The sequence below is a fragment of the Schistocerca americana genome, chromosome 1 (genome assembly GCF_021461395.2).
Source record: "Schistocerca americana isolate TAMUIC-IGC-003095 chromosome 1, iqSchAmer2.1, whole genome shotgun sequence".
NCBI classification, from domain to species: domain Eukaryota; kingdom Metazoa; phylum Arthropoda; class Insecta; order Orthoptera; family Acrididae; genus Schistocerca; species Schistocerca americana.
In genome coordinates this window covers 744057283-744075674 of record NC_060119.1, presented here as the reverse complement: position 1 = coordinate 744075674, position 18392 = coordinate 744057283, and the positions used below count along the sequence as shown (strand labels likewise).

General features: G+C 42.3%; 1 protein-coding gene across 1 annotated transcript in view; it reads right to left on the bottom strand.

Annotated features, from left to right (window-relative positions):
- The window catches only part of LOC124610909 (polycomb protein eed), a 93286-nt gene that overhangs the window by 16980 nt on the left and 57914 nt on the right, over positions 1-18392 (bottom strand). Inside the window, exons 4-6 of the mRNA XM_047140198.1 lie at positions 14007-14142; positions 2739-2902; positions 2403-2642 (exon numbers count right to left, since the gene is read on the bottom strand). Of these exons, the coding sequence (XP_046996154.1) occupies positions 2403-2642; positions 2739-2902; positions 14007-14142 (540 nt within the window). The remainder of the gene's footprint in view (positions 1-2402; positions 2643-2738; positions 2903-14006; positions 14143-18392) is intronic.

Below are 18392 nucleotides of genomic sequence, written 5' to 3'. Positions count from 1 at the left end.
ATAAGTTTGTTTGGCATGGGTGTGACTTCTCATTACTGACAGGCCCAACTGTCAAACATTTGTTTCCATAATTTTGTGAGTAATGATTTTCATGGCTTTACCTTTCATTTTGCTACGTCAACCTCGCAGTTCTTGCTCCTCCTCTTGTTAGCAATTGGTGGCACCCGAAAATGAAGCTTCAGACTTTAAAACCAATCATGTGAAAATAGAAATTACTGGCAACTGAAGTAGCTTTTTATTCTATTAATAATTAGGTGATTAATCATCAATTTTGAAAATGCAACACAATTAATAATTTGTAAAGAATAGAGTTAGAGTATAAAAGAAAGCATATTTTGCTAACATGATGGAATAAAAAAAACTATATGAACGTAAATTAAAATTACTTTTAAGGGCATCACTGAGGTACATGATTTTTTTAAGGTGCTTCATGTAAGTTTTTCATCTAATACAAGCCTGAGAAACCCAGCAACTGTTTACAATACATACCTATGTGATTGGATATGATTTCAGGTAAGATAAAATTACAATAACCATGACTGCAATAACCACACACTTACTTCACTCAAGTATCCAACTTACGCAACTTGGGAGGTGGGGGCAAATAGTATTTCCCCAGAATTTAGTAGGAATTGGTCTCCACACATGTGGATGCTATCCAACTGAATCAAGTTTGTTGAAAAGTACTAATTCCATATGTACACTTACAGAATACCATTGTCCCAAAGGACTTTGTGCAGTTTTTAATTCTTGCACATCCCCCCCCCCCCCCCCCCCCCACCCCCCCACACACACCACACACATTTGTTTAGCTAAATTGGATTCACAGAATAAGAACTACACTTCTTCATCCTACACACAATTCCACAATTTAGCAAACACAGGCGTCACTTGCACGGGAAACAGCAACCATTGGGAATTAATGTACAGAGAAACTGCCACATGCTACTTATTATTTGTTTTATTACTAGTTTTGCTTTACAATGAGAGCATCAACTGATATTCAGTGACCTGATGGCAACACATTAACGGTTGAAATCTGCTTGTCACCATTGACAGCATGAAATTCTTGTTCTTAAGATGAGTGCATCTTCAAACACTTAAAGCCATGGACTATTTGTTGACGATAGTGCCAAGCAGAGCACTGACTAACATGTTACCACTGGATCAATGAATACTTGAAGATGCTATCATCTGAAGTGTGAAACTAGTAATAACACAAATAATACATTATCTATGGTGTGTAAATTGACTCCGAAACTACTGATGATATCATGGAATGATTTATGAAATTAAGAAATGCCTCTCTCTTTTTTTTTCTCTCTCTCAATAGTATACCTAGTTTTAACCCAAGTAACCTGAAAACTGCCAAGTTGCCGCAGATGTTATCTTAATAAATCCTTGCAGCACTCTTAGTCTTGTTTATTACAGTTTACATTACTCATTTCACAAAGCTTGACCCAACCTGAAGACTTTAGCATGAGTGCATCCATGGCTTGTTGAACTCTACTAGAAATGTGGTCAACTATTATCAACATGACATCTCTGTGTTGGAAAATGGGCTAATGACTGCACAGCATTCTGTTATTCTTGGCAATCAGTCATTTTAGTGGTTTTCTATTGTGTACCCATCTATCAAACATATGAAAGTAGATTGGGATCAGATGATGACAGTGGAGGTTGTCTGCAGTATTCCAATGAATTAGCTCTGTCAGGGCAGGAGAGTATAATCACATATGAATGTTGAAGAATTACCCCAAAAGCACTGCTGATGTATGTTGCATGCCCACAGTTTAGGATACTTATGTCTGGCTCCTTGAGGCTATCAGTTACCCTACCTTTGTGGCAGGTGGGAATTTACAGTGCTAAAATCTCTGACAAGCACCTATGGGCAAAGCATACAAATGGAATTTTAAAATAATGAAGAGTTTCCTATATCAACAAGACTCTACTGTTACAGCAATAATTCGGGAGCACCAAACTGCCTGCTCTCTTATTATGCTTCTACTTAGCAAGATCGTTGCATATTCAAATTTATCATTTCATGCAGTCTTTTTGAGAAGTTTCCAACTCTCTTCATGCAAAAATTGCAGTTCTCTAGAGCACACATCACCTATTAGACTCAACAAGATTTAATAAATAATAATGTATTCTTAATTTCCATGGTCTATTCAATTCAGATTACAGTCGCCAATACGGTGTCATCTGATTATAGAGGCAGTTACTAAGGACTAATTTCAGAAATAATACTCAATTTGAAGAGTGATATTCTGAGAATTAGTTATTGCGGTATTTTGTCAATTTGCAGCCAGTTATTGCTATTTTATGCAGTCACCCAAAGAAATAAATAAAGTTTCCACATTATTAAACTGACAGAAAAATTAAATGTGCACTGTGCTTACCTTTGACAAAACAAAATCTCCCAGCCATCTAACACAATCAACATAATTGCGGTGGATATCTCTAGTTGAGAAATCTGGAAAATGCTCCTTTAGGGAGTCAAATGGTCTCAGGCTCCTTGCTGAATTGAAAAGATATGAATTCCTGACGGCTTCACGCATGCTGTCTTTATCTAAACGCCACAGTTTTAAGGAATGGTCCATACCACATGACATTATGCGCTCACCTAACAAATCAAAATCCTTAAACACACAAAAGATTTAATTAGCATTGTTAAATAATGACAAATATGATGCATTAATATTGGTACAAATAACAAAAAACATATTTCAGCTTACCGCACTTAATACTTCATCTCTGTGACCTTCTACGCCCCCAAAAATAGCAATGCACACATCTGTTTTAATATTCCACAATCTTAAGGCATGATCCTTAGATACTGACAACAGGAGATTAGGATCTTTAGGATGAAACTTTAACTCATTTATTGCGTGTCCATGACCTGGAAAATAAAAATGGCATTAAGAAATTATATTCTGAGTCCACAGAACTGCATCTTAACTCTTAACTTTATTCCTCAAATAAAAGAGCCCTGCACTAATAAAGAGCATGTGAGGTGGGGAGGGGAGTGATAATGAGAGCGATAATTGTTAACTTGCAACAAATTTCACACTGTTACATAAGATATGACTTACTGAACAATGGGATCACCAAAAATTACAGTTGACACTAACACTGAATTTATAACCTGAAATTTAACCCGTGACATTGAAAACTTAAAATCTCAGCAAATGTTATAAGATTTCAAATGGAAAAAATTAAAAAAAAATGTGTGTTGTTGTTGTTGTCTTCAGTCCAGAGACTGGTTTGATGCAGCTCTCCATGCTACTCTACCCTGTGCAGGCTTCTTCAGCTCTCAGTACCCGCTGCAACCTACATTCTTCTGAATCTGTTTAGTGTATTCATCTCTTGGTCTCCCTCTATGATTTTTACCCTCCACACTACCCTGCAATACTAAATTGGTGATCCCTTGATACCTCAGAACATGTGCTACCAACCGATCACTTCTTCTAGTCAAGTTGTGCCACAAATTTCTCTTCTCCCCAATTCTACTCCATACCTCCTCATTACTTATCTACATCTACATCTACATCTATACTCCGCGAGCCACCTTACGGTGTGTGGCGGAGGGTACTTATTGTACCACTATCTGATCCCCCCTTCCCTGTTCCATTCACGAATTGTGCGTGGGAAGAACGACTGCTTGTAAGTCTCCGTATTTGCTCTAATTTCTCGGATCTTTTCGTTGTGATCATTACGCGAGATATATGTGGGCGGTAGTAATATGTTGCCCATCTCTTCCCGGAATGTGCTCTCTCGTAATTTCGATAATAAACCTCTCCGTATTGCGTAACGCTTTTCTTGAAGTGTCCGCCACTGGAGCTTGTTCAGCATCTCCGTAACGCTCTCGCGCTGACTAAATGTCCCCATGACGAATCGCGCTGCTTTTCGCTGGATCATGTCTATCTCTTCTATTAATCCAACCTGGTAAGGATCCCATACTGATGAGCAATACTCAAGAATCGGACGAACAAGCGTTTTGTAAGCTACTTCTTTCGTCGATGAGTCACATTTTCTTAGAATTCTTCCTATGAATCTCAACCTGGCGCCTGCTTTTCCCACTATTTGTTTTATGTGATCATTCCACTTCAGATCGCTCCGGATAGTAACTCCTAAGTATTTTACGGTCGTTACCGCTTCCAATGATTTACCACCTATGGCATAATCGTACTGGAATGGATTTCTGCCCCTATGTATGCGCATTATATTACATTTATCTACGTTTAGGGAAAGCTGCCAGCTGTCGCACCATGCATTAATCCTCTGCAGGTCCTCCTGGAGTACGTACGAGTCTTCTGATGTTGCTACTTTCTTGTAGACAACCGTGTCATCTGCAAATAGCCTCACGGAGCTACCGATGTTGTCAACTAAGTCATTTATGTATATTGTAAACAATAAAGGTCCTATCACGCTTCCCTGCGGTACTCCCGAAATTACCTCTACATCTGCAGATTTTGAACCGTTAAGAATGACATGTTGTGTTCTTTCTTCTAGCAAATCCTGAATCCAATCACAAACCTGGTCCGATATTCCGTAAGCTCGTATTTTTTTCACTAAACGTAAGTGCGGAACCGTATCAAATGCCTTCCTGAAGTCCAGGAATACGGCATCAATCTGCTCGCCAGTGTCTACGGCACTGTGAATTTCTTGGGCAAATAGGGCGAGCTGAGTTTCACATGATCTCTGTTTGCGGAATCCATGTTGGTTATGATGAAGGAGATTTGTATTATCTAAGAACGTCATAATACGAGAACACAAAACATGTTCCATTATTCTACAACAGATTGACGTAAGCGAAATAGGCCTATAATTATTCGCATCTGATTTATGACCCTTCTTGAAAATGGGAACGACCTGCGCTTTCTTCCAGTCGCTAGGTACTTTACGTTCTTCCAGCGATCTACGATAAATTGCTGATAGAAAGGGGGCAAGTTCTTTAGCATAATCACTGTAGAATCTTAAGGGTATCTCGTCTGGTCCGGATGCTTTTCCGCTACTAAGTGATAGCAGTTGTTTTTCAATTCCGATATCGTTTATTTCAATATTTTCCATTTTGGCGTCCGTGCGACGGCTGAAGTCAGGGACCGTGTTACGATTTTCCGCAGTGAAACAGTTTCGGAACACTGAATTCAGTATTTCTGCCTTTCTTCGGTCGTCCTCTGTTTCGGTGCCATCGTGGTCAACGAGTGACTGAATAGGGGATTTAGATCCGCTTACCGATTTTACATATGACCAAAACTTTTTAGGGTTCTTGTTTAGATTGTTTGCCAATGTTTTATGTTCGAATTCGTTGAATGCTTCTCTCATTGCTCTCTTTACGCTCTTTTTCGCTTCGTTCAGCTTTTCCTTATCAGCTATGATTCGACTACTCTTAAACCTATGATGAAGCTTTCATTGTTTCCGTAGTACCTTTCGTACATGACTGTTATACCACGGTGGATCTTTCCCCTCGCTTTGCACCTTAGTCGGCACGAACTTATCTAAGGCGTACTGGACGATGTTCCTGAATTTTTTCCATTTTTGTTCCACATCCTCTTCCTCAGAAATGAACGTTTGATGGTGGTCACTCAGATATTCTGCGATTTGTGCCCTATCACTCTTGTTAAGCAAATATATTTTCCTTCCTTTCTTGGCATTTCTTATTACACTTGTAGTCATTGATGCAACCACTGACTTATGATCACTGATACCCTCTTCTACATTCACGGAGTCGAAAAGTTCCGGTCTATTTGTTGCTATGAGGTCTAAAACGTTAGCTTCACGAGTTGGTTCTCTAACTATCTGCTCGAAGTAATTCTCGGACAAGGCAGTCAGGATAATGTCACAAGAGTCTCTGTCCCTGGCTCCAGTTCTGATTGTGTGACTATCCCATTCTATACCTGGTAGATTGAAGTCTCCCCCTATTACAATAGTATGATCACGAAACTTCTTCACGACGTTCTGCAGGTTCTCTCTGAGGCGCTCAACTACTACGGTTGCTGATGCAGGTGGTCTATAGAAGCATCCGACTATCATATCTGACCCACCTTTGATACTTAACTTAACCCAGATTATTTCACAGTTGCATTCGCTAATAACTTCACTGGATATTATTGAATTCTTTACTGCTATAAATACTCCTCCACCATTGGCGTTTATCCTATCCTTGCGGTATATATTCCATTCTGTGTCTAGGATTTCGTTACTGTTCACTTCCGGTTTTAACCAACTTTCCGTTCCTAATACTATATGCGCACTATTTCCTTCAATAAGAGATACTAATTCAGGAACCTTGCCCTGGATACTCCTGCAGTTTACCAATATTACGTTGACTTTGCCTGTTTTTGGTCTCTGAGGACGGACGTTCTTTATCAACGATGATAATGTCCTCTCTGGTAAGCCGTCAGGTATTTTATCGTTTCGCCCAAGGGGGGGTCCCTCTAACCTAAAAAACCCCCGTGTGCACGCCACACGTACTCTGCTACCCTAGTAGCTGCTTCCGGTGTGTAGTGCACGCCTGACCTGTCTAGGGGGGCCCTACAGTTCTCCACCCAATAACGGAGGTCGATGAATTTGCAACCATTATAGTCGCAGAGTCGTCTGAGCCTCTGGTTTAGACCCTCCACACGGCTCCAAACCAGAGGACCGCGATCGACTCTGGGTACTATGCTGCAGATATTAAGCTCAGCTTGCACTCCGCGTGCGATGCTGGTTGTCTTCACCAAATCAGCCAGCCGCCGGAAGGAACCAAGGATGGCCTCAGAACCCAAGCGGCAGGCGTCATTCGTTCCGACATGTGCTACTATCTGCAGCCGGTCACACCCAGTGCGTTCAATAGCTGCCGGAAGGGCCTCCTCCACATTACGGACGAGACCCCCCGGCAAGCACACCGAGTGCACACTGGCATTCTTCCCCGACCTACCCGCTATTTTCCTAAGGGGCTCCATAACCCGCCTAACGTTGGAGCTCCCTATAACTAATAGGCCCGCCCTCTGTGACTGTCGGGACCTTGCCGGAGAATCGGCCACTGGCCCAACAGGCGAGGCATCCTGTGGTGGCTCGGAAACGATGTCATCACCACTAGGAAGCACCCCGTACCTGTTGGAAAGGGGTAAGGCAGCTGCCACGCGGCCAGATCCCACCTTCGCCTTTCGGCCAGGCACGCGCGAGCCCACCACTGTCCGCCATTCACCCTGGAGTGATGGCTGACCGGTAAGATGCTCACTGCCGGAAGACGCAGCGACATCAGGGGTTCCATGTGATTCCAAGGCCACCGAAGTAGGCATAGGTCTCACCACAGTTGCCCCAACGCCACTACGAGCCGACGCCTGCGCCTCGAGCTCGATGAGCCTAACAGACAAAGCCTCCACCTGCCCCCGAAGAGTGGCCAATTCTCCTTGCGTCCGCTCACAACAACCACAGTCCCTACACATGACTATGTTTACCCTACTCTATACGGTGACAAATTCCCAAGATAATCTTCTGATGGGCTACTCTGATAATCAAGAAACACTCACTGAAATACGAGACGCGAAAACTACGCTAGGTTTTCCCAGAAAAACTATTTAAAAGCTAAGCGCAGCAAATAAGTACAAAAACGCTTTATACAAACAGTACTCGCTGCTGCTGGTGCTCTCGCTCTGGCTGTCACAAGATGTGATCTATCCATCTAATCTCCAGCATTCTTCTGTAGCACCACATTTCGAAAACTTCTATTCTCTTCTTGTCTCTATTTATCACCCACGTTTCACTTCGATACAAGGTTACACTCCGCATAGTCCAGTCAAATTGCAGATATACCTTGCAAAAGGTGGGGTAGAAGAGTTTATTTTTTCACCTGTTTCATATGGTTGGAAAGATTAGAAAACCAAGTTTTGCCAACAAAATTTCGCTTGGGAAAACTTTCTGCAGTCAAAAACTTGGAAAATTTTGGCCTTTTTCAGTTTTTTCAAAATATCTCAGTTTCATTTGCTCCTATCGCTTTAACGTCTATTTTCATTTTTAAAGAGCACAAAATTCTCTACAAATTCGATTCTCGCCATTTTTTTCTACTCCCAATATCTAAGGCACTACAGCACCTAAAAAAATACCAATTTTTCAAATTTTGAGCATAGTGGCAAGATACCTTATTTTTGAACACTATTTTTTCTGTTTCTGTTTGTGCAGTATAAATACATTATACATCATGTTATATGTTGGAATTTATCACCTCACATTCAGGTATTCAATTTGGCTCTGAGCACTATGGGACTTAACAGCTATGGTCATCAGTCCCCTAGAACTTAGAACTACTTAAACCTAACTAACCTAAGGACATCACACAACACCCAGTCATCACGAGGCAGAGAAAATCCCTGACCCCGCCGGGAATCGAACCCGGGTGCGGGAAGCGAGAACGCTACCGCACGACCACGAGCTGCGGACGTATTCAATTTCTCTGTATGCAACATGAGGATTGCTGGGCACCCAACTATTGTGATTCTTACATCACTACCTCAAGTTCACTATGGGGCTCCTCTGCCCTGGTATTTGTAAAACTATAAATATAGAAATACATCATTAAGACACACACACACACACACACACACACACACACACACACACACACACACACACACACACACAAAATAATTTGTCTCAGGAAACTGAACTATTATTAGCTGCAATAGGCAACCTAATTAGGTAGGTAATTAATCTTGTGTATAAAAGCCACGCAGTTCACATTAAAAACAAGTAGCTCTATTACAATTACAATGCATTGTCAGTTACTAAAAAATGTTGACAGTTCTGGGTGTGCAATACTTGTAATATCGCACTTTAGCGCACATGAGACAGATATGAGCATCACTTCCAAAGTTTTGATGGGCCAGGTTCCTCAGTGTCACCAGAAATACCTTGAGTTACGGATTCAGGGTCTGTACATAGAGTTGATCCCAGATTGACCTCTTCTTTAAACAGCGAATCAGCCTCAGCAAGTTCGTTGATTTCGTCAGCGGTTTCCTCAACATCCTCCATAACATCATCTTCACTGTCTTCATATAAAAATTTTGGCACGTTTCCACAGTTGACCCCAGTACATTTCTTACGAATTGAAGAAAATTTCAAACCCGCTTTTCTGCAGGAGCACGCTCTGCCACAGTTCAGCTTGCACGAGCATGAAACAATGTGAAGAAGTGCTTCAGGTGCTGGATCTTGGCTCATTACAAGGGTATTGGACCATGGTCACTGTAATTCCAACCCCATTTCTCAGGAGGTTTCCAGTTTCTCATCCAACTTTGAACTTGTTGGTAAGTGTGCAACGAATGATGTTGTGCAGCATCTTGTGTAGGTGGCAACCGTGCAAGATTCAGTTTGCTTTTTGTGGCAGACTTGGCGAATAGTTGGTACCGCAAATGGTCTAGTGTGTGGGAACTGCTGACACCTCCACTATACAATGCGATAGTAACCTGTTCTCCTGCTGTTATTATTTCTACATGGGTAGCATATGGTTTATTGAACGTGCAAAGGGCTGAGGTTAGGTGTTCATTTTTCGCAACAAAATTGCAGTACTTAATTTTTCCTTGACCAAAAAAAGCGGATGTTGTATCACATCCACTAAAGGTGTAAGTGAACAGAATACATTCACGGTCAAACTTGTAAGCTGCAGTGGAAAACCACTTGTCTTCTGCATTTCTTCTTCCTGGCTTTAAGAGAAATAAGTTTTCAATGCCTTGCCCCAAACCGGTCATGAGCACAAGCAGGTCAACATCTTCTCCTACAATGACAACACTTCCAAAATCTTTGGTTCTCGAAATGGCAGATGTTACAATCATAATGTCAGCATCTTCTTGTGCCTGGAGCCATTAAATGCTACACTCCAGAAATTCCTTTTTAAGAAGTGTGATCAAACGCATCTTGTTTCATTCGTTGTACAAGAACTTGTCCTGAGGGACTTGGTTCACCATCTCTGATTCAACCAAAACGTCAACTGAAGAATGTTTTTTGGACCTACGAATCCTCTCAGCACTCTTTGTGCTACATTTGTCTCCCTCACATGGATACCCATCAAATACAACAGCAAATTGAGATCCAAAATGACGTTGCAGGTAAGAAACATAGCTTTGGGCTATTGACTTGAAGCAAACATTTTGAGTCCAAGTCACTTTGTGGATAAGGTACCCTCCATCAATGACAAAAAATTTACTCGGTCCACCTGACTTCACATCTTCCACTGGAACGAAGGCCAAAGAATAAATACTGTTTTGTCCGCTAAAGAACAATTCCTACATACTTTTTCTTATAACTGATCATTAACGTCAATCAACTGTAGAAAATGTACGGCACCTGCATGCAATCGTATTACATATTGTAACACAAATAAACTTAATGCAATCCGATGTGAATGTGTTCGTAGTTACTGAATATGATGCTGTTTGTCCTGGCCCTGCAGCAGAGTGAGATGGTAAATTCCAATGAATAACATGAGTAATATGTTTATACTACACAAATATAAAATGAAATAACAGTGTTCAAAAATTAGGTAATCTGCCACTTTGCTCGAAATTTGAGAAAAAAAAAAAAAAGGGTATTTTTTTTTATGTGCCGTAGTGCCTTAGATACTGGGAGTACAAAAAAATGGTAGAGAATTTTGTGCACCTTAAAAAAGAAATTACATGTCAAAGCGATAGGAGCAAATGAAACTGAGTTATTTTGAAAAAACTGAAAAAATTTCAAAATTTTCGAAGTTTTTTGACTGCAGAAAGTTTTCCCAAGAGAAATTTTGTTGGCAAAACTTCATTTTCTAACCATTCCAACAATATAACGGGTTAAAAAAATAAAATCTACTACCCCACCTTTTGCAAGGTACAGGCTTTTTTCTGACAGTTTCACTGGACTAATAGAAACTTTCAGAAACGACTTCCTGACACTTAAATCTATACTCGATGTTTACAAATTTCTCTTCTTCAGAAACGCTTTCCTTGTCATTGCCAGTCTGCATTTTATATCCTCTCTACTTTCACCATCATGAGTTATTTTGCTCCCCAAATAGCAAAAATAATTTACTAGATCTCATTTCCTAATCTAATTCCCTCATCATCACCCAATTTAATTTGACTACATTCCATTATCCTCATTTTGCTTTTGTTGATGTTCATCTTATATCCTCCTTTCAAGACACTGTCCATTCCGTTCAGCTGCTCTTCCAGGTCCTTTGCTGTCTCTGACAGAATTACAGTGTCATCAGCGAACCTCAAAGGTTTTATTTCTTCTCCATGAATTTTAATTGCTACTCTGAATTTTTCTTTTGTTTCCCTTACTGCTTGCTCAATATACAGATTGAATAACATCGGGGATAGGCTACAACCCTGTCTCACTGCCTTCCCAACCACTCCTTCCCTTTCATGCCCCTTCACTCTTATAACTGCCATCTGGTTTCTGTACAAATTGTAAATAGCCTTTCGCTCCCTGTATTTTAGCCCTGTCACCTTCAAAATTTGGAAGAGCATACCAGTCAACATTGTCAAAAGCTTTCTCTACAAATGCTAGAAATGTAGGTTTGCCTTTCCTTAATCTATTTTCTAAGATAAGTCGTAGGGTCAGTATTGCCTCATGTGTTCCCCCATTTCTACGGAATCCAAACTGATCTTCCCCGAGGTCAGCTTCTACCAGTTTTTCCATTCGTCTGTAAAGAATTCGTGTTAGTATTTTGCACCCGTGGCTTATTAAACTGATAGTTCGGTAATTTTCACATCTGTCAACACCTGCTTTCTTTGGGATTGGAATTATTATATTCTTCTTTAAGTTTGAGATTATTTCACCTGTCTCATACATCTTGCTCACCAGATGGTAGAATTTTGGCACGGCCTGGCTCTCTCAAGACTATCAGTAGTTCTAATGGAAGGTTGTCTACTCCTGGGGTCTTGTTTCGACTTAGGCCTTTCCGTGCTCTGTCAAACTCTTCAAGCAGTATCATATCTCCCATTTCATCTTCATCTACCTCCTCTTCCATTTCCATAATATTGTCCTCAAGAACATTGCCCTTGTATAGACCCTCTATATATTCCTTCCACCTTTCTGCTTTCCCTTCTTTGCTTATAACTGGGTTTCCATCTGCTCTTGATATTCATGCAAGTGGTTCTCTTTTCTCCAAAGGTCTCTCTAATTTTCCTGTAGGTAGTGTCTATGTAACCCCTAGTGATATACGCCTCTACATCCTTACATTTGTCCTCTAGCCATCCCTGCATAGCCATTTTGCACTTCCTGTCAATTTCATTTTTGAGACATTTGTATTCCTTTTTGCCTGCTCCATTTATTGCATTTTTGTATTTTCTCCTTTCATCAATTAAATTCAATATCTCTTCTGTTACCCAAGGATTTCCGTCAGCCCTCATCTTTTTACCTACTTGATCCTCTACTGCTTTCACTATTTCATCTCTCAAAGCTACCCATTATTCTTCTACTGTATTTCTTTCCCCCATTCTTGTCAATCGTTCCCTAATGCTCTCCCTGAAACTCTCTACAACCTCTGGTTCTTTTAATTTATCCAGGACCCATCTCCTTAAATTCCCACCTTTTTGCAGTTTCTTCAGTTTTAATCTACAGTTCATAACCAATAGATTGTGGTCAGAGTCCACATCTGCCCCTGGAAATGTCTTACAATTTAAAACCTGGTTCCTAAATCTCTGTCTTACTATTATATAATCTATCAGACACCTTCCAGTACCTCCAAGCTTTTTCCAAGTATACAACCTTCTTTCACGATTCTTGAACCAAATGTTAGCTATGATTAAGTTATGCTCTGTGCAAAATTCTACCTGGTGCTTCCTCTTTCATTCCTTACCCCTATTCCATATTCACCTACTACGTTTCCTTCTCTTCCTTTTCCTGCTATCGAATTTCAGTCATCAGTCACCCATGACTTAAATTTTCGTCTACCTTCACTATCTAAAAATATTTCTTTTAGCTCATCATACATTTCATCAATTTCTTCATCATCTGCGGAGCTAGTTGGCGTATAAAATTATATTACTGTGATAGGGGTGGGCTTCGTATCTATCTTGGCCACAATAATGCGTTCACTATGCTGTTTGTAGTAGCTTACCCACACCCCTATTTTTTTTATTCATTACTAAACCTACTCTGGCATTACCACTATTTGATTTTGTATTTATAACCCTGTATTCACCTGACCAGAATTCTTGTTCCTCCTGCCACCAAACTTCACTAAATCCCACTATATCTAACTTTAACCTATCCATTTCCCTTTTTGAATTTTCTAACCTACCTGCCCGATCGGGGATCTGACATTCCACGCTCCGACCTAGAACGCTAGTTTTCTTTCTCCTGATAACGACGTCCTCCTGGGTAGTCCCTGCCCGGAGATCCGAATGGGGGACTATTTTACCTCCAGAATATTTTACCCAAGAGGACGCCATCATCATTTAACCATACAGTAAAGCTGCAGGGCTCGGGAAAAATTACGGCTGTAGGTTCCCCTTGCTTTCAGCTGTTTGCAGTGCCAGCACAGCAAGGCCGTTTTGGTTAGTGTTACATGGCCAGATCAGTCAATCGTCCAGACTGGTGCGCTTGCAACTACTGAAAAAGCTGCTGCACCTCTTCAAGAACCACACGTTTGTCTGGCCTCTCAACACAACAGATACCCCTCCGTTGTGGTTGCACCTACGGTATGGCTATCTGTATCGCTGAGGCACGCAAGCCTCCCCACCAATGGCAAGGTCCATGGTTTATAGGGGGCGGGGGTTTATTGTGTGTATGAACCAAAAATCATTCAATAAACTGACAATCTAATCCTTCACACACATTCCAACAACAGAAGAAAGTTAGAAAACAAGACAGAATGCGTATCACACCTATATAACTGTTTATAAAAGTTGCTCAAAAGCATAATCTCAAACAAGACACACAGTCCTCTACAAATATAACATGCACCTAACAGCAATGGTTACACAGAATGCAAGTTATACTTTTTTTCCATCCCATTACACATAAAATGTTACTTTACTTACCGATATAATGCCGTATACATGACAGTGTGGCGGGACTAAATATTCTAATAATGCCCCTAGATCCAGCAACTGCAAGTAATGGTTTCCCAGACTCTTCCTCATATGACCAGGCACAAGTGTAATAATTTTCATCGACCTGGATGTCAGTCAAGGCCTTTTCATGTAAGCAATTAAGACTTCTATCAAATTCACAAACTGTTATTTTTATAAAATATTCTTTATAATCTTGCCTCAAATGACTTATTTTATTTGCAGAGAATATCAAAATGACCACCTTCAATAGGAACCAGACAAATCCTATGAATGAGAAGAAAATAGCAAGTGATGTGAATAGAAATAACTAATCTGGTACATTAATTTAAGGTTCAAGCACTTATCATAGCTCACAGTTAACTCAAATGGTGAACTAAGTTCATAAACCTATTTTTTAAACACTTGGTGTCCTTGTTAAAGCAGTTTGAAGAAGTTCTGCCTACAACACATTGGTTCTGTACAAAAACTAGCTGTACTGGTGCTGGTTGCAGTGATAATGGCAGCAACAACAAGTGAGCAAACTTGAGTTGTTATGTACTTCTGATTTTTCCCCCTGCACTGTGGTTAGGATTCCCACCAACACTGAGGTTATCAGAGCTTATAAATAATTTAGGAGTAACAGTAACAATGCATCAAATAGTAGAACACACACACACACACACACACACACACACACACACACACACACACCTGTGCAGCAACATTATGACGGTGGAAAAAAGGTGGGAGTGGGAGGCAGGGTTGGGAATGGGAGGCTGGTGGCTTGAAGCAAGGCAGGTGTGCATAATAGCAATACAGGAGGGAGAGGCAGAAGGTGCAACGGATAGGAATGCAACACATGAATACCAGACCCAGTACATTTTTGCAACTCATGGTGTTGTGGGGGTGGAAAACAGAATAGAGGAAGGAAGGAAGGAAGGACGGAGGATGTATTGGATGAATAGCTCCCACTTACACAGTTCAGAAAAGCTGGTCCTGAGGGGAAGAATCCAGATGGCATGAATTGTGAATCACTGAAATAGAGCATGCTGTACTCAGCAGTGTATTCAGCCACTGGATGGTGAACTCTGCAGTGGCCACTCATTCATTTGAATCATTAGTTGGTGATAATACACACAAGAAATGCTGTGCATAAATTACAGCAGAGCATGTATATACTGTGACTGCTTGCACAGGTGGTCCTGCCTCCTGCCTACAGGACTGGAGCAAGGTGTGCTGGATTCATGAACTGGGTAGGTTTTATACCTTGGTCTGCTTGGTTATGACTCTTGTGGCAAAGGAGTTGGGAGTGAGAGTGGCATAGGGATGGAGAAGGATGTGGTGTAGTACGTGTGGGCAGTGCAATACCACTTTAGGAGGGGTGGGAAGGGCTGTGGGTAGGGTGTGTCTCATTTCCACACATGATGACAGTCAAAACCTGTGGAAGATCCAGGTGCAAGATAGGCCCAATCCACCCAGCCAGCATTTTCTGTTCCAGTCCTGTCACAGGCTTATCCTAATGCATCAGAAAATGGGCTACATAAGAAAGCAGACAGGTCACATAACAGCTATGCCACAATCATTGCACAGTTTTTCATTTGATATTACTACTAACCAGTTGTCCACCAGGCTGAATCGCCATCACCAAACTGTGACCATCAAGCAAAGTGGACCACCCTGTGGCACAACATGCAGCTTACCATAAAATGCTTGATTTCAATGGCTAAATTAAACTATGGAAAATACAGGATGGAATGCAACAATATTATGGAAAGGTTAGTTGCTGTTTACCATACAGCAGAGATGCTGAGTCACAGATAGGCACAACAAAAATACTGTCACAAAAAAGCTTTCAGTCAAGAGGCAACTGACCGGGGGGAAGAGGGAGGCTGGGGTGGGGAGGGGGAGGTATAGCAGAGTAGGTGTGGGGGACAGTGACGTGCTGCTAGGAAGCGTGCAGGGATGAGGTGGGAAGAGGGTAGGGTAGCTAGGTGCAATGGGGAGGTTAAAACAGGGGGCGGGGGGGATACCTGAAAAGGAGAGAGATAAAAAGACAGGGTGCATTGGTGGAATAGAGGTCTGTGTAGTGCTGGAATGGGAACAGGGAAGGGGCTAGATGGGTGAGGACAATGACTAACGAAGGTTGAGGCCAGGAGGGTTACGAGAACATAGGATATATTGTAGGGAGGGTTTCCACCTACACAATTCAGAAAAACTGTTGTTGGTAGGAAGGATCCATATGGCACAGGTTGTGAAGCAATCATTGAAATGAAGAATGCGTTGGACGGCATGCTTAACTACAGGGTGGTCCAGTTGTTTCTTGACCACAGTTCATCAGTGGCCATTCATGCACACAGACAGCTTGCTGGCTGTCATGCCCACACACGATACAGCAATGTGATTGCAGCTCAGCTTGTAGATCACATGACTGGTTTCACAGGTAGCACTGCCTTTGATGGGATAGGTGATGTTTGTGACCAGACTGGCGTAGGTGGTGGTGGGAGGATGTGCAGGACAGGTCTTTTATCTAGGTCTACTACAGGGATATGAGCCATGAGGTAAGGGGCTGGGGGCACGGGTTGTTTAGGGATGGACAAGTATATTGTGTAGGTTCGATGGACAGCGGAATATCACTGTGGGACGGATGGGAATGACAGTGGGGAGGACATTTCTCATTTCAGGTATGGAACAGTGGCAGCCTCTGTACAGCCTAGCCACCCGTGGTCATTGCCTCTGCAGTGAAGAGTGGTCCTCTCGAAACATACTGAGGGTCTCACTGAAGCCTTTACAGACTGTAATTATCCTCCCAACCTTCTACAAAAGCACATTTCCCGTGCCTTATCTTTCCAGTCACCCACCACTTCCTAAAGTCTCACCGTCCGGCCACAGGAGCATTCCCTTCATAACTCAGAACCACCCAGGACTGGAGCAACTGAATTACATTCTCTTCCAGGGTTTCAACTACCTCTGGTCATCCCCTGAAATGAGAAATGACCTGCCCACTATCCTTTCCAACCCTCCCACAGTGGTATCCCGCCATCCACAGAACCTACGCATATACTCGTCCATCCCTACACAACCCCTGCTCTCAATCCCTTACCTCACGGCTCATATCCTTGTAATAGGCCTAGATCCAAGACCTGTCCCATACATCCTCCCATTACCACCTGCTGCAGTCCGGTCACAGATATCACCTATCCCATCAAAGGCAGGGCTGCCTGTGAAACCAGTCATGTGATATACAAACTAAGCTGCAACAACTGTCCTGCATTCTATGTGGGCATGACAACCAAAAAGCTGTCTGTCCACACAAAAGGCCACCGACAAACTATGGTCAAGAAACAACTGGATCACCCTGTTCCTGAGCATGCCACCCAACACGACATTCTCCATTTCAATTATTGCTTCACAGCCTGAACCATATGGAAGCTTCCCACCAACACCAGATTTTCTGAATTGTGTAGGTGGGAACTCTTCTTGCAATAACTCCTACATTCCTGTACCCCTCCTGGCCTCAACCTTTGTTAGTCATTGTCCTCACTCATCTAGCCCCTTACCTTTTGCCATTCCAGCACTGCACAGCCCTCTATTCCACCAATGCACCCTGTCTTTTTACTTCTCTCCTTTTCCGATAGCCCCCTCCCCTCCCCCCTCTCCCATCTACTGTCTAGCCTCGTGATAGCACCTAGCTGCCCTACCCTCTGCCCACCTTATCCCTGCACACTCCTCAGCAACACATCACTGTCCCTCATCCCTATCCTGCCATCCCTACCCCTCCCCACCCCAGCCTCCTCCTTACCCCCACCCAGTTCTTTCTCCTATCATGCACTGGTGCTGCTGCTCGTAGTTGGCTTCCGCTGCCAGAGACTGTTGTGACCATGTGTGTGGGTGTGTCCTTTCCATAATATTGATTTTAATGGTTACTTGACTACCTAGACCATTTGGATCCTTCCCACCACCGTCAGATTTTTTGAACTGTGCAGATGGGAGTTATCTTTACAAGACATTCTCCACTCCCGAAATTATCCCAGCCTCAAACTACGATCATCTACTGTTCCCACACCCTCTACTTACCAGTTTCTGCCTCCTCTGTCATATGCCTTCTCCCAATTCAAGTACCCTCACCCTCATTGTGCCAATGCACCCTCCAGTGTTTCCCCTCCCCTCTCTTCTCCTCTCCTTTACTGCTCTCCCCCCCCCTTTCCCTACAGCCTCTAAACGCTGCCCTTGGCAGCCTTATGCTACCACCTTCTAGTCCCTACTCACCACCAGACAGCACTCTTCTCTCCACCCACCCATATTCTGCCATCTCTCGCTCTTCTTGTTTCATTTTCCATTGCTGCTTTCATTCAACGCACCAGTTGTAGTCTGGCT